Consider the following 17,937-nt stretch of genomic DNA (forward strand, 5'->3'; position numbering starts at 1 on the left):
ATTGGTAGATAAATTCCCAATTCTTTGGTTAGTTTAGAATTAAAATTCATCTGCTATTGACAGAGGTATATGTGGTCAAAACCTGAACTATTTTCGTCCTGCGGTTGATTTTGGTTTTTTTGAAATTGCACCCCCATTATGTTGCCGAAAGACGTAATCCTACGTCAAAAAAAAACATTGTTTTAGCTGAAATGAGTATTTGCAGCCTTGCTTAAAGCAAGGAAAATATGAATTGCACAGTTCGAAAAAGTAGTGTAAATTTCTGTTCAATATGATTCACATAAATGGAGCGTCACATATCATATACGTTTACATTATATATGATGTAAAGTTCTGACACATTCCATGCAATGTAGCAAATATTGTATACAAAAGCCCATCTTTGTAAATAACATTGTTTGCAAGTTGCTCGGTTGCGTGAAATGAAATACAAGTCTACATGAATGAATGTTTACATCACAATTAAAATTCAGAATTTTTATCTGTGTGGGTAGTTATTTTTCATCTAAATTCTGGTCCACTTAGAATCCGGACACTTTGTTTATTCTATGGCAGCGCCTCTAGTGGTCGGATTTGGAATGTTGAAGTGATTTGTTTTGTAAGTAGACGTGTTTCAGTGGTGAAAGTTTCGTCGCGACACGTGCAGTATTAAAAAAGTTGTACTAGATGAAATTTCAAAGCAAACGTGTGGCAAGGAATTTCCAGATGCGAACTCAAAACCAAGCTTTTCATCACCAACAAAACGGTGACCACTAGAGGCGCTGCTATAGAATAAATAAAGTGTCTGCATTCTAAGTGAACCAGACTTTACGTGATTTCTAACCATTTATTCACTGTTCTCTAGATTGAAGTGGTTAAGTGTAGGATTCGTATGCATGGTCATTATGGGTGTTATTGCTTGATTTTGCGCCTGAAGGGGTGCGCCTTGGGAGGGTGTTTCAACACTCCAAAGGGAATAAAGAGCGGGACCTTCCAATTAGAGTCAGATCCTTGCGATAAAGACAAGAATGACAACTGCTTCAAAACCGATTCCTTTATCATTTCTCAATAGTGATGAAGTAATACGACATGCACTAATCTAAGGAAACGGGGATACCACAATAAATCAAACAAATGGTCGCAGTGGATGTATGTCCTGAACTGAGTAAAAAAATGGTTATGATCGCGTAGCCAATCCAACTTTACAGCTCCTACGTTTGAAGAACGAAATCGTTTTTCTGAGACGCACCCACATGGCAACACGTTCAAGAGCCCACATTCCTTTGAGGCAATTTTTAACTAATATGCAATCACATTGTGACGGTATTCAACATGAAGAACATAAACTCCAAAGAATCATTCGGAAGCAATCATCGATGACTCCTATCAGGTAGCATAAAACCATTAAATGTGTGACATGTCTCAATAAGCTGAGTATTTTTGCACCTCCACGAAGCACGCTCAAATTGCCATGACAACCAAGATCTCCGGTTCTCATTCTTCCGTTGCCGGATATGAAGAAAAACGAAAGAAAGAAAATTAATAGGAAATTATTGTCGTCAATCAATGAAGAAGAAAAAATAACTATACAACGGAGATGAAGGAGAAGCTCTGGATTTCCAAGCTAAATTGAAGCTTAAAGAGAGGGCAAATGGTTAGTCCATCGCAGGACATTAAGCTCTTTCTCGCCGCTCTTCTAACAATAGATGGGAAGCTAATAGAACTAGAAACGGAAGGGCTGTATGGACCTGTTTGGGAAATTTTTATTTATGATGTATGAAATTGCAAAAAATATGAGAATAAATCAATGGTTTGGGAAAATTATCTATATAATATTTGATAGGAAATAAAAAAAAAAACATTGTTTGAGCTAGCAAAACGTCAACGAAATAGTAATCATTTCACATCCAAGTACAGCCACACCGCAAACCGCCATCAGTGCCAGCTGTGAATGAATCAGAAGAAAAAACTTGAGCTAGGATTTTTCGTTTTGCTGCCATTCCTATTTGTTCGGTGCTGATAGCCATAGCACCGGATCCGACAGCATCAAAAACCACGATGAAAGGGAGAAAATAATAAGTTTAGCACTCAATTACTTCTGAATTAGTTCGGCTTTATATTGAAATTGCGCGAGAATCTTGAAGCACTTTTGTGACCTGCTTGCTTCTGAAGACAGTGATCATGCGGCCAGTCATTGGGGTGAATTTGAGTTTTCGATCCTTGATGAGACAAGATGCTTATATTTAAGCTCTCGTGGAAAAGTAATGTAAATTACGGAAGTAGCGTGACTCATAGGACGATGGACAGATATTCTTAGTGAAAAGTCGCTGTTACAAAAATAGCCACTGGGGAGAGGGGTTTTCTGTAAACCTACGCCGATATTTCTTGAGGCTATTATTTTCTTTACGAAATGGTTCCACGATGCTAGGCATATGAACTTTAGGCATAATTTACAATAGGTATAATGGACGGTTTGCATAATTCACGTTTACATGGAAAATAATTTAATTTCCATTCTTTCTGTTGTTTGAGAAAACTCCTATTTTTTTGGCAAAAGCAAAATGTCCTTCTAAATTAATCGAAATGCATTTGTGATTTCACTTAGTTTCTGATGAGAGACATAACCATAAATGGGTTTTAATAAATGAACGAATTTGTATGATGACAGGCGAAAGCATTAGGTCGAATCACAAAATGTTCCATTCATTTTCTCAGGAACTATTCTTTCAGAATAATCTTCTACTTCTTTACCAAATTGCAACGAACTTGTTAATTCCTATGTGTGTGATTTGTTTTATTTTCAGTTGCGATTAATATCCCATCAGAGAATGTAGTCAGGTTTTTGCGATTAGCAATATGTTGAAGGCAACCTAATAATCGTTCACCATAAAAAGGTAAAACTCCCATAGTTTAATACGAAGTAACCAATAATCCTACATCAAATATATTTATTTATTACATTATCAATATGATCCACTCTTCCGGTTAGCTGGCGAACCGAATTGTTACAGATGAAAGCGCCTCTGGGCCCAAAAAGGCTACAAATGTATTTGTTTATCTTCACGAGGGGTCAATAAAAATTTGCATAGTATAATAAATGTATGTATTTAAGCATATTATTTTATTTTATGACAGCAGTGACACGTCAGACAAATTTTCATTAAATATACTTAATGAGCATAATTTGACTTTTATTTTTGAAATAATTGCTATATTTGCGCCTCTCGAGCTAGACGGTGTATTTTTCGGGCCACCCTTGTAATAAATGGAAAAGGAAGGAATGGATCATATCGTTAATATAATATGAATATTGCCTACATGCTTGAGAGCATAAATTAAATAAAAAAATTCATGAAATATTGAAAAGTAGCAATAGGTAACATAAAAATTAATTAGGAATTGGGATTTTCACAACAAGCAATATAGATAGCAATATACCAACAAGAAAATGGAAAGTTTCTTTAAAAAATTAAAAGCAAAGAGCAAAAGGTATTGCCTATAAAAAATAATAAATTTTCCATACATAATTGAAGAATTTCCAATAAAACATCTTAAAGTAATCAAAATACGTAATACCGCGGATACACTTGTATGGTAAACTATGAGCTTGAGCATTATTTGTATAATACATTTTGAGCACATCCTAAAACTAAACAAGTGTGACCATAGATGTGCATATAATACTCATGCTTATAGTTTGTTATACAAGAGTACCCGCGGCATAAGGCTGATGCAAATATTTTTTTAAAAAACGCCCTTTAATAATTTCTAAACAATTAAGTGGTATAGTTCAGTATTCAAATCGTAATTTTTTTTTTCGTTCCTTGTTATATATTGTCTGCCCAACCCTCCCTATCCCTCGACCAATTTGAGTAATCTAGGGAATAAAATGAAACTATTATTGCATCAGCCGATTTATATAGCAATAAAGTTCCTTAAGCTTTCCATAACTACACACTTAGAAAAATTCATGTAAATTTAGGTGCTCTGAGAGTGACATATAAATTTTGACATAAATTTGAGTCATAACAGACGCGAAATATAGCTTCATCAAACGTTATTTTCTTAACGGCGCCGGTGGTGTAGTGGTAAGCGTCATTACCTCTCACCCCAGCAGGCCTGGGTTCAACCCCAGTCGGCGCCGCCGGGATGTTCTGAGGTATAACATCTCTGATCACGCCTTCCTTTGGATGGGAAGTAAAGCCGTTGGTCCCCGGTTCATGAGTTGATGCGTCGATAGGTAGGGTCCAGGTGTGGGAGCTGCCTTCCTGGCACGTCGGTAGCATTGGTGCTCAGCACGGAAAACAAGATCGAAGGAAAAAACAAACCAAAGGAAAAAAAAAACGTTATTTTCGACGAGCAACAAACTTTTCAGTGTCGGAGCTCTTAAAATTACATGACATGTTTGTTTAAGTCTCATCTTCAATGTCAAAGATGGATTCCGTCACGTGTAAAATTAGTTATTTCTAAGTGTGCAATCAATTGCTATTTTTTTTTTTTTTTGATGCAACGTTCCGTTTCATAATGTTTCATATCACTTTACTCCATTTCAGCTTAATGATGTTTGAGCCATTTTTAGGCGTGCAAGTTAGCAGGGTTCAAATTTATAAGTGTTCAGATTAAAAACGGTCCGATTACTGGGGGTCCAAGGTATAAAGTTCTGTCCAGTTAGAATCCGGAATCACGGAAAGTGACCGCTGCAAGAATTATTTTACAGCGGTTTGTTTACCTAGGCGCCCACTTTCTGTGGTATAAATTTCACGGTGTTTCGTGCAGTGAGTCAAAAATTATCTAGATGGAAGCCGAGAGGAGAGAAAAAATTCTGCACACCCACGTTGATAATCCAACGTGGTCCGCAATAGAAATCGCAAAAACGTTGAAAATCGCCAAATCAGCCGTGTATGATGTGCTCAAACGTTTCAGGGAGCGAAAGAGCGTGGATCGAGTTCCTCAAGGTAAGCGTCGTAGTGGAACATATGACAGCAAGCTGAACCAGAAGGTGTTAAGAACCGTCAGAGCAAACCCTGGACTATCAGATAATGAAATCGCACAACATACGCTGCTGCTCGCAGTACCGTTCGAAGAATTCGTTTGCGAGCAGGATATCGTTCTTATCGAGCCAGCAAGCAACCAAACAGAACGTTGAAGCAAAGTTTCGTCACCAAAAATCGATCTCGGAAATTTTACCAGCAAGTTTTGACGAAGTACCAAGGATGCCTGCTCATCGACGATGAAACCTACGTCAAAATGGATTTCGGACAGCTTCCTGGCCAAAAATTCTACATGGCGACGGCACGAGGAGATGTTCCTGCGAAGTTTAAGTTTGCTTTTATGGACACATTTGCCAAAAAAAAACTGATTATTTGTTGGCAAGGGATATGCAGCTGCGGAGCAAAGACCAAAGTGTTCGTGACGAATAAGACGATGGACTCGAAGCTGTACAAGGAAGAATGCCTCAAAAACTACGTACTTCCTTTCATTAAAGCCCATAAAGGTCCCGTGAAGTTTTGGCCAGATTTGGCGAGTTGCCACTACAGCCGGGAAGTCATCCAGTGGTACCGCGATAATAACGTAGATTTCATCGATAAATACATAAATCCACCCAATTGCCCGCAAGTTCGGCCCATCGAGAAATTGTGGGCAATAATGAAGCGGAAGCTTAAGAAAAGTGGAAAAACGGTTCAGGACGCGATTCAGATGACCAAAATGTGGAACAAATGTGCCAAGGAAGTTGACTTCGGAGGTGTGCAGCGTTTGATGGGAGGAATAAAGAAGAAAGTGCGAATTTTCATTAGAAACGAAGAGAAAGTACAGTGAATTACCTTTGTTTTGATGTATTAACCTTATTTGTATGTCAATCCGTTACCAAGATACAGATGATTTTATTATTCCGGATTCTAAATGGACATAGCTTTATTTGTGTGTGTAAGGATGGCCTCAGTTTAGTGGGAAATATCCATACCTCTCACGGCCAGGTCACAATTTAAAATACAATCCTCGAATGATTCACGATGAATCGAGAGTGTTAAAGTGACTTAATTATAAACTAATTGCTTAATATACATAGTTTTTTTCTACAATTTGGACACAGGAAAAAAAATCTCTTTTTCGATCACTAAAACAAATTCTAGTTCCAGAATCTTTAAAGCATTAAATCCTAGTTTATGATTTGATGTGTGTCTGGTCTGAAATTCACCAATGTCAAAACCAGAAGTGCAAAAATTCAAAGACTCATAATACTTGTTTACTGTTTGATTCTGTAAATCATAAAAATCAATCCTGGACTTTGTAGTTTAATTAATTCTATTATTTGCTACACAAGACCTACTGAAATTCAGTCAAGAAATGTTTCATGCTTGATGATGATGATGATGATGATGATGATGATGATGATGATGATGATGATGATGATGATGATGATGATGATGATGGGTTACCACTCATTGTAGCACGGAAACTAAGTCCGTTAGCAGTGGGCTCTCTTCTCTACTTGTTTTGATCAAGCTAATAACCTCTGATTTGATTGTCCTCAACATCTCGCTATATGAATGGCCAAACACGAATTGGATGGATCGATAGGCAAAATCGCATATACGGTACCATAAAGAATCTCCTTCCAACAACATGATCGCACAATTGGTCAAAAATACGAGACCACAAACAGGAATATGCCCCAATGAGTGAGGAGAAGAGCCCGCCCTTTATCCACGAAATGTTATCAACAGGGAGTTGGCATTCCCACCAGCGTTGCCAGATATACCGATTTATCGGTATTTATACCGATTTCCAAACTAGATACCGATATACAGATAAGGTTCCTCAGAATACCGATTTTTGAGATTTTATACCGATTTATACCGATTTTTATTTTTAAATAATCAAATTTATTATTACCTGCCCGCACTCGAATTTCGGAGAAAGTTTTTATGAGAGACTTTATCTTTTTGAATACCTCATGTTTTTTGAGCTTTCAAAATTCTAAACAATCATCTCTAAAGATGCCTTATGCTTGATACTCTTTCGACTAATGTTTGCATTTCCTCACCGTTTTTGGCTACCCATCAATCGAGAAATATGTAGTCGATGGCTCTTTCCGGTAATTCCTAGGGAATCGAGATGTATATATTTCAAGCATTATTTAACTTCCGGAAGTTTTTATTCATTTTTAAACTTCCTCAAGTTTCATCCAACTTTCCCTGGAATTTTCTTCCACCTTACCTTAGAAGTTTCTTCATCTTCTCCCGCCAGTTTTTTTAACATTCCCGGAGCTTCAAGGATGAAATCAGATTTTTATTGCTGATCCACACTAGCTGCAGGCACATTTAAGAAGTTCTGAAACTTCAGATAAGTCCAGACTTTTGCGTAAGTTTCGATAAATTAAAGACAGTTTCATTAACTTCTGCTAAAATTCGAAAACCCGGAGATTTCAGAAAAGTCCAGTGAACTCCAGTGAACTTAAGGAAACATCATAAATATTTTGGAAACTTCACGAGTCCAAAGAACTTCAGGGAAATTTAATGGTTTTCAGGAACTTTAGTAAAGCTCAGAGAACATCAGGACAGATCAATTAATTTCAATGAAAATGCTGAAATTATAAAGGAGCTCCAAGAAACTCAGGCAATTTCCGAAAACTTCAGCAATGTCCATGCAAATTTAGGAAACGTAAGGGAAGTTACATGAACATTAGATCATTGTGAGAACATTTTATGGGAAGTTCTTTGCTTTTTAATAGCAGTGTCGATATTTTTTTTCAAATTAAAAAAAATCGAGAATGTTGATGTTACAATAAATTCAAGAAAATTGTGAGAGCACTTAAGATATTTCATAATCGTCAAGAAAGTCTAGACTCTAAGACCTTCTAAGATTATTAGAGATATTCTGGTAGTCTTATTGTAATCAGAGAAGTTCCGAGCGCTTCGAGGGTGACCAGAGAACTCCAAAACAGCCCCTTATTTCAGGAAAATTACAAGAACTTTTAGGGAACTTCAAGGAATTATAGAATATTCCTAAGTGCATTTCAGGATTGTTCCGAAAACTTCAGGGAAATTTCGGAGTCTTTAGGGATGTTTTTTGAATATCAGGAAAATTTTCTAGATCATTAGAACATCCTCCAGGAATCTCTTTCTTCCGGAATTATGTACTTGTTTCTTTCGACTGTTCCGTAAGCGCTCTGGCTTCCGACTATCTTCAGATGTTTCTTCCAATCTACCTTAGGAAGTTTCTGCAAGCGTCTTCAGAAAATTTATTTCGTCTTCTCAAGGAAGTTCAATTAATTCTCCCAGAAATTTCATTCGTCTTTTTCTGGAAGTTTGACCATAAGCCGAAGGTTTTTTTGTTCGACTTCTATTGGAAGGTTTTTCCGAGCTTCTTCTGGCTTTCCCTTGTAATAGTTACTTCTGGAAATTAACTTCTGGTTTTCAAAACTTTTCTGGCTTCCGTTGGATGTGACATCCAATTTTTTTTTCCGATAGTTTATTTAAATTTTCGCTACAAGTTTCTCAATTCGTGTCTCGGAAGTTTCCCGGAAGTTTTTCCAGTTTTCTCGAACTTCATCCAGGAGAGCTTCTTTCGAACTTTACTGGATGTGTTTTTCAGCTCCATTCAGATGCTAATTCAAACATTTCCCGGAGTTTTCTTCCGGAATTTTCCGATCATAGTACAAAAGGAAAAATTTTGCTTTGATTAACGGCTTTCTCAGTCTTAAAACACTGCAACGACTACGATGTAATCTGCCCGACATTTCGGCCATAGGTTGTGGTTTTTTTCAAGAGAAAATATTGATTGACGTTATTGTCAATAATTAAGTCGTTGTTGTGGATGATTTTTCATATTTTGGTTTCATTTAATGATATTTAATTAAAAAAAAAAAAACACTACTTGGTCACAATTTTGATCACCACTTGAGGACAACGATGATTTAAAAAATTAAATTAAAAAAAATATATTGAGTGTTTTAATACTGAGAAATTCATTAAATAAAAGAATTCTCCTCAAGTCCTAGTCGTCACCACCGTAAAAATTTTCACTTTCAAAAACGGCAAAAATATAAAATTAATTTAATAGTAAATACCGATAAATACCGATTTTTTAATACCTTTGATACCGATAAGCTTTAAAACAATCTGGCAATGCTGATTCCCACTCCTCCCGTCCAAATCTATTCAATAACGTGCCCTGCTGGACCCTCCCTTCCCTTTTATGTATGTATTTAAATGTTTATGTTATGAAATTGTAATCTATAATGACTGACACTTATCGATACGCTATGTTATGATTATTGTCAATAATACTTACATTTCGATGAAGATGATGTTACCTATTTTACCTTTTATGTGATACTTATCATCACAAAATCCAACTTTGAATCGTAGACCAGGTAGCGGCGCCGGTGGTGTAGTGGTAAGCGTGATTGCCTCTCACTCCTGCAGGCCTGGGTTCAATCCCAGTCGGCGCTGCCGGGATGTTCTGAGGCATAACATCTTTGATCATGCCTTCGCCTTCGGAAGGGAAGTAAATCCTTTGGTCCCCAGTTCATGAGTTGATGTGTCGATAGGTAGGGTCCAGGTGTGGGAGCATTGGTACTCAGCACGGAAAACAAGATCGATGTAAAACAAATCGAGAAAAAAAAAAGAAATTGGTCAGTTCCTCATAATTTATTGCGAATATGCTTGACGAATTAATAATCGATGAATACTTATGGTAAAGAATATGGAATATAATGAAATCAAAATATTCAAACTTTCATTAATTTTCTCTAGTCAGTTTCTTTAGAATGAGTGGGCAAGAATAGACTAGATATGGTTAGAATGACAGTCATGGTTTTTTAATTTTATTCACGTTCAGCTTTTTTGGTTCCGGTGGAGCCTTAATTGGCGTACTCCAGTTTGTATCCAAAACGTTTGTGCCAATAAAAGGCAAATGAGTCCATCAAATTAGCCAGTAGTCAGACTTCCTTCTCCCATATCAGCCTCACGGTCATGGCACTTTAACGATGGATAAAGCTGTGTTGTGCAGGTTCATGATTTCCGTTAAAAATTTAACCGGCGGGAAAATCAAATATGCACTGTAACTATGCTGAGTGAGGGTGTGAGCATCGGCTAACACTCCAGTTGATTCTTGCACCGAACTTTTAGATTTGCGACTAACCGCCACTAGGAGTCACTTCTTTTTTTTAAAGGAAACACTTTGCAACCTTGGATTTGGATTTATTAAGTATTAACTTGAAATACACTTTAGGTGTGGTTTTTTTGATAGCTCGATTTGGAATAATTTATCACTAATAATTCAGTTAACTCTTAACCTAATTTGCTACTACTACTAACATATATAATTTTTAGTCTACTTATTTGCAGTACAACTACATTTATATAGCACTCATTTGTAGTACCGGAATGGTGGGTTCGGCGCGAATCTATAAAATAAATTTGGAAACTGGTTGAAAAAAACAAGCTGTTTTACGCAATCACCAATGCATAAAACTTTCAGATAACTTCTGCTGACAAGTTTTGTATATTGGAACGTATCGATCTTTGGTTGCTTGAATTCGTATATTAATGCATTATTTTTGTTTCTCATTTCAGGTGGAATGGTCGGTAGCGACAACTAACCACGAGCTGGTGTACTCGTCACCGAACGGAAGTCTGATTTTTTACCCCTTCTCGGCGGACAAATTTCGTCACGAGATTCACTCCACAGTGTATAGGTAAGTTGTATCCTTCCCAGTTGGAAAAGAACTGGAATCCTTTGACGGTGCCGTATTTCTATTCCATTCTTTTTCTACTAACTCTGCCCCAACAAAGAATACGTTTTGTTCAGAATTACAAAAGGATCCAAATGATAATGGGGTTCTGTAGAAAATGATAAAAAAAAACTTGCTTTACCCACAGATATCTTCTCCTTCCTTCAATACCGACCGAGCATAAAATATCTATTCGCCCTTCGATGCATGGCTCGGCATCATTAGCGTTATCCGCCTTTTCAAGTCAGTGTCAGACTGTTCGCTCCAAACAGAGAATCGGTTGCCGTAGAATCTAGCCATCCACTCACTGTTCTAAAGTATTCCGGCAGTTTTGTAATCCTCTGGGCATTTTTCTTTACCCACCCCCTGAGCAAGAGCGCGGCAAAGAAGAAGAGTGTAGTTTCATCACCATCCTTTTTGTTTAGTCTGCCTTTGGTGTGATTTGTTGTCTTTTTTGGTTGAATCTTCAAGATTTTAATTAAAATTCCCAAGATAAATTATTTCATTAGCTGCGGCAAAACAAAACAACAGGCAGCCAGATTAGAAATAGGTGGTTAATAGATCAGTCTTAATCAGGCTGTCTTCAATGTAGTTGAATGTTTCAGCATAGTCAACAAATGTATCAATCAACACACTTTAGCCTGAGCCACTGAGCCAGAGATTTAAATAGGAAAAAGAATGTGAATCGACGTGAATTGATGTCCAAGTGTAGTAGATGTTTGCAGAGAAGTTTGTCAAATTATTTTTTCTTCTTTGACAATTCTGCCGTTAGATGACAAAGTGACGTAAGCGCCATCATGTTCAATTTTCACTTTTTATCATAGTCGAAATCTGCATACTAAATGACACCCAGAAACACTCCACACTTGTACGAAATTTGGTTTTTGAGGCATACATACAAAGTGACGCTAGCCATACATTTTTGGAGAAACAGTGAAATTTGTTCATTATTTCTACCAGAGGTGGCAACAGTACATTTTTTGAAAAACCATCGTCCAGAGCGAAACAAAACAGCCAGCACACGGGTGGCCGTTTATAACTACATTCCAAGCGAACAGCGGAGATAGAGAATAAATAAAATCTCGCAGCCTGATTTTTCCAAACAGTCTATTGTAATGAAATTTTAGCTGCAGGCTTGCGTGTGACAGTAAATTACCAACTCCCTTATTCACGCATAATTTTAACATCAATGCTTATGAGTGGTCAGTCTTCATTCTTATCTTTTAATTCCATGCAATAAATGCAGTAATTAGCCAGAAATCAGCAAAATTCTACAAGACATAAATTTATGTCGCGCGCGCCGCCGGTCTTGTCTGCTTCTTTGTGCGAAAATGTTCTGCCGCTGGCAGAAAACAGTTTAGAAATGTCATGACATTTTTGCCGCTTGCCAGTTTGTTTTTGTGTGTCGTCACAATGGTTATCGCAAAAAGTATCAAATGTTTAGGAAAAAATGTTAAACTCCAGGACTCGTGCCACCACTGATTTCTACACATCCATTTCTCATACATACAAACGCATTCTCTTTATATAAACGCTGAAATATTGAAAGCTATTTTTTACATCATGGTTCATTTTTTTAGCGCTGCTTAGATCATTTTCAACTGATACAGTAATATTTTGCAAACATTCGCATGTGAGGTTAACCAACAATGTATGGTTGTAGATGCTTAACATCAAATAGCAGTCTTAAAATGGTAATTTTATACGATAGATGAGGGGATGAAAGTAAAGAGTTGATAGTTCCGTTATAGTACGGCAGTGTGAAAATTGTATATAGTGTGTAGATAGCTGTTTTTAAATCTTTATTTAAGAGATTTTTAGTCGAAGGGTAGTGCATCTCTTATGTGTCGACAGCGAGCAAAGGTCAATTTTGAGAAAGGCACGAATCGGGTTGATCATCTCCTTTACCAAACTCCCCTGTTGGGGAGGGTAAGTGGTAAAGGAGATGATCAACCCAGGGAAAATCAACTCAGCAGCAATAAGCATCTTTATTCCAGTGTGTGCTTTAATCATTATTCAGCATTTTGGAATTTCACGCAAGCATGAGAACGATCGGCTTCGATCGTGTCCCACCGTAAATGTGTTCTACTAAAAATGACTAATCGTCAGCATGTTTCAAGTCAGGCTAACTAACATCCAAACAGTAAAAACACAGCATTACTGCGTTCGGAAGTTTGCTCCGAATTTATCTGAAAGATACTTCAGACATGCCTGGAAGTTTTTTTTTTATTCTTTCGCTGATAGTGTCTTCCGACTACTCTGTGAAGAATTTTTATTATTTTTCCCAAAAATTTCTTACCGAGGGACGATTTTCTAGTAATGCACTACAAATTAAACGAATTGATGCATTCTTCACATATTTTCTATAATGAACCGATTTAATAATCTTGTTGAATTATTTATTGTTCTTTTCAGTTGCAAGTGTTGAAAAAATATATATTCTTTTTTAAAAAAATAGTTTGGGTCCTCACATTCCTAAATCGGTTTCCTATTTTCTTTTATTATAGTCGCTTTAACACTCGTGAGTTATTCGTGGCTTTACCAGGGATAAGGTTGGATCTCGTGTCTTTGGCGTGACCGGATGTTTTCCACTACGCCGGAGCCGTCCCTCGTTCATTCAAATAATAGGCTGCGGGTCAGAAGAGCCAAAACCTTGCTATGGATCAAAAATTTTCCCCGGCATAATATGTTTAAACCAACCAATTTAGGAATGTACGAACCCAACCTAACTTTTGGAGGAAAAAAAACTGCTGTAGGTATGAAAGTTTATTAATCCACCACTTCAAACACGGCGTGTGCTTTGTGGTATTTTGTGTCATGCTGTCATTACTTGTAAATGAAATAATTTGCTGATCTACGGTTTCCGGGAATAATTAATGTTAAGCTAAAGTTGATATTTAGCGAAGACTTCAAATCAAGAAGACTGGTAACTCTGGCAGAATCCAAATGACAGATACAGTAGCGCTGCGCTCGAACGAAGGTGGAAGTACTGCATAGAAAAATGAGCCCAAATTATTTGGGTTCACAGCTCCTACACAATTAGAAATTATTAGCGACTCCGGTATTTTTTTACCGAACTTTATACAGCTTTGACCCTCATTTAAAAATTCAAAATCCTGTCAGCCTTGTTTGAATAATTGAGTCTTGCAATTGCCGTGAAGTTTTCCTTGTTTTGAAGTTTTAAAACTAATGTATTAAAATGCCTGATTTTTACCGAACAGTTCAGCTGTTGAAAGTTTGGTAAAAATTACCGAAGTTGGTAATCATTTCTAAGTGTGTATTTGAATGACACGGTGTGGAACTTCGGAAAATATCCTCACCCACATAAGCGTTAGCTATTTGGATGCTACAGGTAGAAATAAAAACTTTTTTGAGCACTTTCCAAAACCTTACGCACGGCATTAGATCATGATGCGGATTCAGATTTCGCAGCTTATTTTAAACTTATTTTAAAATTACCATAAAGTATTTTTCTGATATTTTCATTCTTTAAATTCAAAAATTTATTGTTCTGTCTTTACCGCATATTTAAATCAAAAATAATTGGCAGAACAGTAACTTGCAAAGTAAGTTAATGACCAGAAGTAAATCTTTCTGATTTGGATGAATATTTGTCTATGATTTAGATGGGTAGAAGCATTCATCTACCACAGATATTTAGACCTGGTTGACTCAAGCGTAATTACTAATATTACTTGGTTTGGCAAAAAACGGTTATAAATTTTTTTTATTGTACCAAAGTCAGAGGACGAATTTTAGAGAATTAATTTAAAAACAAGTTAAAAATATACACTGAGCAAAGATTTACAATTTTCTTTTTAATTAATTTAAAAAACCTTCCAACCAAATTCAGAGACGAACCTGCGAAATGCTTATAGTCTCTTCAATCTAGAAACCAAAGCTTACAACAAAATTATTGAAACAACTGATTATAAAAAAAATGTAGGTCATATGGAAGTTAATTGGAGTCTTTAAAACTAATACTTTGATGTGTTTGAAATTTTAAAAAATGTAGAGTGAAGTATAGTAAAGTAAAGTATGAATTCACTACCTATAAATATTTATGACGTCAATTCAAATAAACATGCTCATAGTACACAACTTTATAAATTCAGCCAATATTTAAGAAAAAAAAAATGCTTTTTAACAAGCCTTTTTTATATGTTTGTCGTGTTGTATCATCAGACAGAACATTTGTCAAAAGTTCGGTTTTTTCTCTATTTATGCCTTAATGGTAAATGCCTAGTATAGCTCACTCGAACACATTCGAACCACTAGTCCAACTGAGAAATGTTCTTAGATGTAAAATAGTCTAACCAGGATTTTTTTTTCACTCTCAAAGGCTCCCAATATCACGCATGATATTGATTTTACACGCTCCTTTGATATTGCTAGACTATTCACAATATGCTACAAGTTGACTCATCACAAAAATGATTCCGTTGCACATCGTTTTCTTAGAAAGATAAGTTTGCTATCTCTTTACCATTCACAGATGGCAGACACAAGGCTACTGCTGCCAGCACTGACTGAACTGAAATTTCGGTTCGTGTTCGGGTGAACAACAAAAATCTTGAAACTCAAACAGTTTGGTGATAATTGTAGCTGGTGATATTTGTTAGCATTATTGCAGAGCTACCGCATCACAGTTGCTTGTTGATTTTTGTCAAATGAGATTATGCTCATTGGTGAGATTTGATCTTTTGATATTTTCCCAACACTAATATGCACATCGCTTACGATTGATTTTCATGGATTATAGATGTTCTAAGTTCGCCAAATCGTCTTGAATTTGCTAGATCAACCACGATAGAGACAATGTCCTTTGCAATCGAATCATGCCTAAGCATGTTGATGGAGTCGGATAAGCACAACCCGCGCTTTCCGCTCTTTTTCCGAACGGATTGTTTACAAAAAATAGAATATTTCTGCTAAAAATTACTTCCTTTCCATGCGTACCGTAAGACGGGGTAAATATAATCGTTCTTAAGTCTCAAAAGTCGAATGTAAATAGTTTCATCCTGTACAGAATAAGGAAAGTTGGGGGTTTTGAATCATTTAACCAAGATTTCTTTAAATTTTATATAAATGACTCAAAAAATACCTCATTGTGGTGGCGATACGTTCTGAAATATTGGCACACTTGTGAGAAGAAAAAAACATCTGGAGTATTAATTGAAAATGGTTTCATACATCACCAGTCTATGCAGAATTTTCGGTTTGATCAATGTTGCCCCTATTACTTATTTTAGGTATTTTTAAAAGACAGTAGTCAGTGATTTGAAAACATGTCCAATGATGGTCGATCCTGAAGAAAAACATCTCAGGGATCTGAACATTTAATTTTAGATGACATCAAAGGGTAAGCTGAGGTATGTAATCAATTTTGCGCGACGTTTCCCTATTTATGAAGTTAATAAGTAGTATCACATGGTCATACGCGTTGGCGCCTGTCATACTAAACCCTCGTGTACTGTAAACATGACTGAGGAATCTACTGGTGATGTTCTCATCTTCCAAAAATTTCAGTAAAACTCCCGTTTGGCCCAATTTTGCCCATTTACTGAAGACAACATGAAATGCTATATTTCTATATGAATTGAAGCCTGTCAATACCGTTTGGACACTATTCTTCTGTAAAAATGACTGAGGAATTTAAAAAATGATGGTCTCATTTTGACTAGACATCAGCAAATTACTCGTTTTGCCGATTCTCGCCTTCAATTGGATAAATCAAGTAGTAGTACGGTTATTCATATTTACGCATGTAACATTGACACATCGTTTACCATCTTATCAGGGATGGAATATCATTTACATTCATTTCGTGCATTCATTTACATTCATTTGCCTCTAACTTTTTTCATCAACAGTATACCGTAAGATGATGTATGAAGCTTTTGTAGCTTTTAATATTAACTACAACTTTTGTTAATTATTAAAATCTGAATCTCTTATACATGACGAACAAGAACTGGCAGAACATACCATTGTTTTTCAGTAAATGCAATTTACATTCACTGAAAAACAAGGGTGGGTTCTTATCGTTCTGATTCATCATGCATAAGAGATACTGGTTTGAGTTGTTGACAAAAGATGTAGCTAATATCAAAGCCTACAAAATCTTCAAGCGCTATTTTACGGAATTCTTTTGATGAAAAAAGTTAGAGGCAAATGAATGTAAATGAATGCACGAAATGAATGTAAATGATTTTCCATTCCTGTATCTTATTTTAAAAATATGTGACTGGGGCAGACTACAGATAATTTCCCGTTTTGCCCGATTCTTCCCTTTCACTGAAGTAATCTTCCATAATCGATATCTTGCAAATAACAATTAAATCATACATATCAACCAATAGATGGTTCCAATAGATGGAGAATTGTCTCATCTATTCAATGGTGTTTTAACTATTCTTGATTAACTTCTCGTTTGCGAGAAATCGATGATGATATTATTTAATTAATAGTGACAGGTATCGAGGTATACCTGTATTCATATTTCTAGACAGAAACAATTAGAACCGTAAAATGAGGTCATATTGATTACTAAGGTTGCCCATAAATTTTTATATCTCTTACTATTTATGTCGTATAATGTTGAAATAAGATCCATTCTTACTCCCAACAAAAACAAAAATTGAACTTGCTGAAAGCTATTGAGATATATCAGTGATCACACACCACTGACCAAATTGATCCTGGTTACGGTACGTGTAACGGAAATCTAATATTCATGGCTTACTCAAGGTTAATATGTAACAGTTTTTTTTTTCTTTTCTGACAGTGATAAGGTTAGGATATATCATCCAATTTCTTGCCATATACATTTTCTTACATCATAAGCTCAAACTCCTGGTTTAAGGCGTTCTACACCAAACATATAATAAGTTACTTCTCTACTACTTATTATTAACCGTGACTGTCACTATATTTTTTTTCATATTCATTGCTGTACACACTTAGTTTTTTTCTACCGAGCTCGGCTGTGCAAATCTCGGCAAAAAAAGTTTCACTGATATCTCAGCAAAAGTGACATTTGATTGCTGAGTCTCGGATAATGCTTAGCTGAATCTCAGCAAACAAATGAAATGTTTGCTGAGATCTCAGTAAAACTTTTGTTGCCGAGATTTGCACAGCCGAGCTCGGTAGAAAAAACTAACTGTGTACACACTTAATCTAGCTCTGTAAAATCTCCAACAGCCGATTACCTCGGCATT

General features: G+C 36.2%; 2 protein-coding genes across 6 annotated transcripts in view; one reads left to right on the forward strand and one right to left on the reverse strand.

The window, feature by feature from the left end:
* Dscam4 (Down syndrome cell adhesion molecule 4) overlaps window positions 1–17,937 on the forward strand; it is a 360,507-nt gene that overhangs the window by 181,390 nt on the left and 161,180 nt on the right. For all 5 annotated transcript variants that reach the window (XM_065221640.1, XM_065221642.1, XM_065221643.1 and 2 more), the window contains exon 4: window positions 10,560–10,681. In XM_065221640.1, the coding sequence (XP_065077712.1) occupies window positions 10,560–10,681 (122 nt within the window). The remainder of the gene's footprint in view (window positions 1–10,559; window positions 10,682–17,937) is intronic.
* The window catches only part of Etf-QO (electron transfer flavoprotein-ubiquinone oxidoreductase), a 476,511-nt gene that overhangs the window by 73,164 nt on the left and 385,410 nt on the right, over window positions 1–17,937 (reverse strand). The window lies entirely within an intron of this gene.

This window comes from Ochlerotatus camptorhynchus, unplaced genomic scaffold (genome assembly GCF_037179485.1).
Source record: "Ochlerotatus camptorhynchus isolate MF236.1 unplaced genomic scaffold, CSIRO-AGI_Acam_v1.1 ptg000146l, whole genome shotgun sequence".
NCBI lineage: Eukaryota > Metazoa > Arthropoda > Insecta > Diptera > Culicidae > Ochlerotatus > Ochlerotatus camptorhynchus.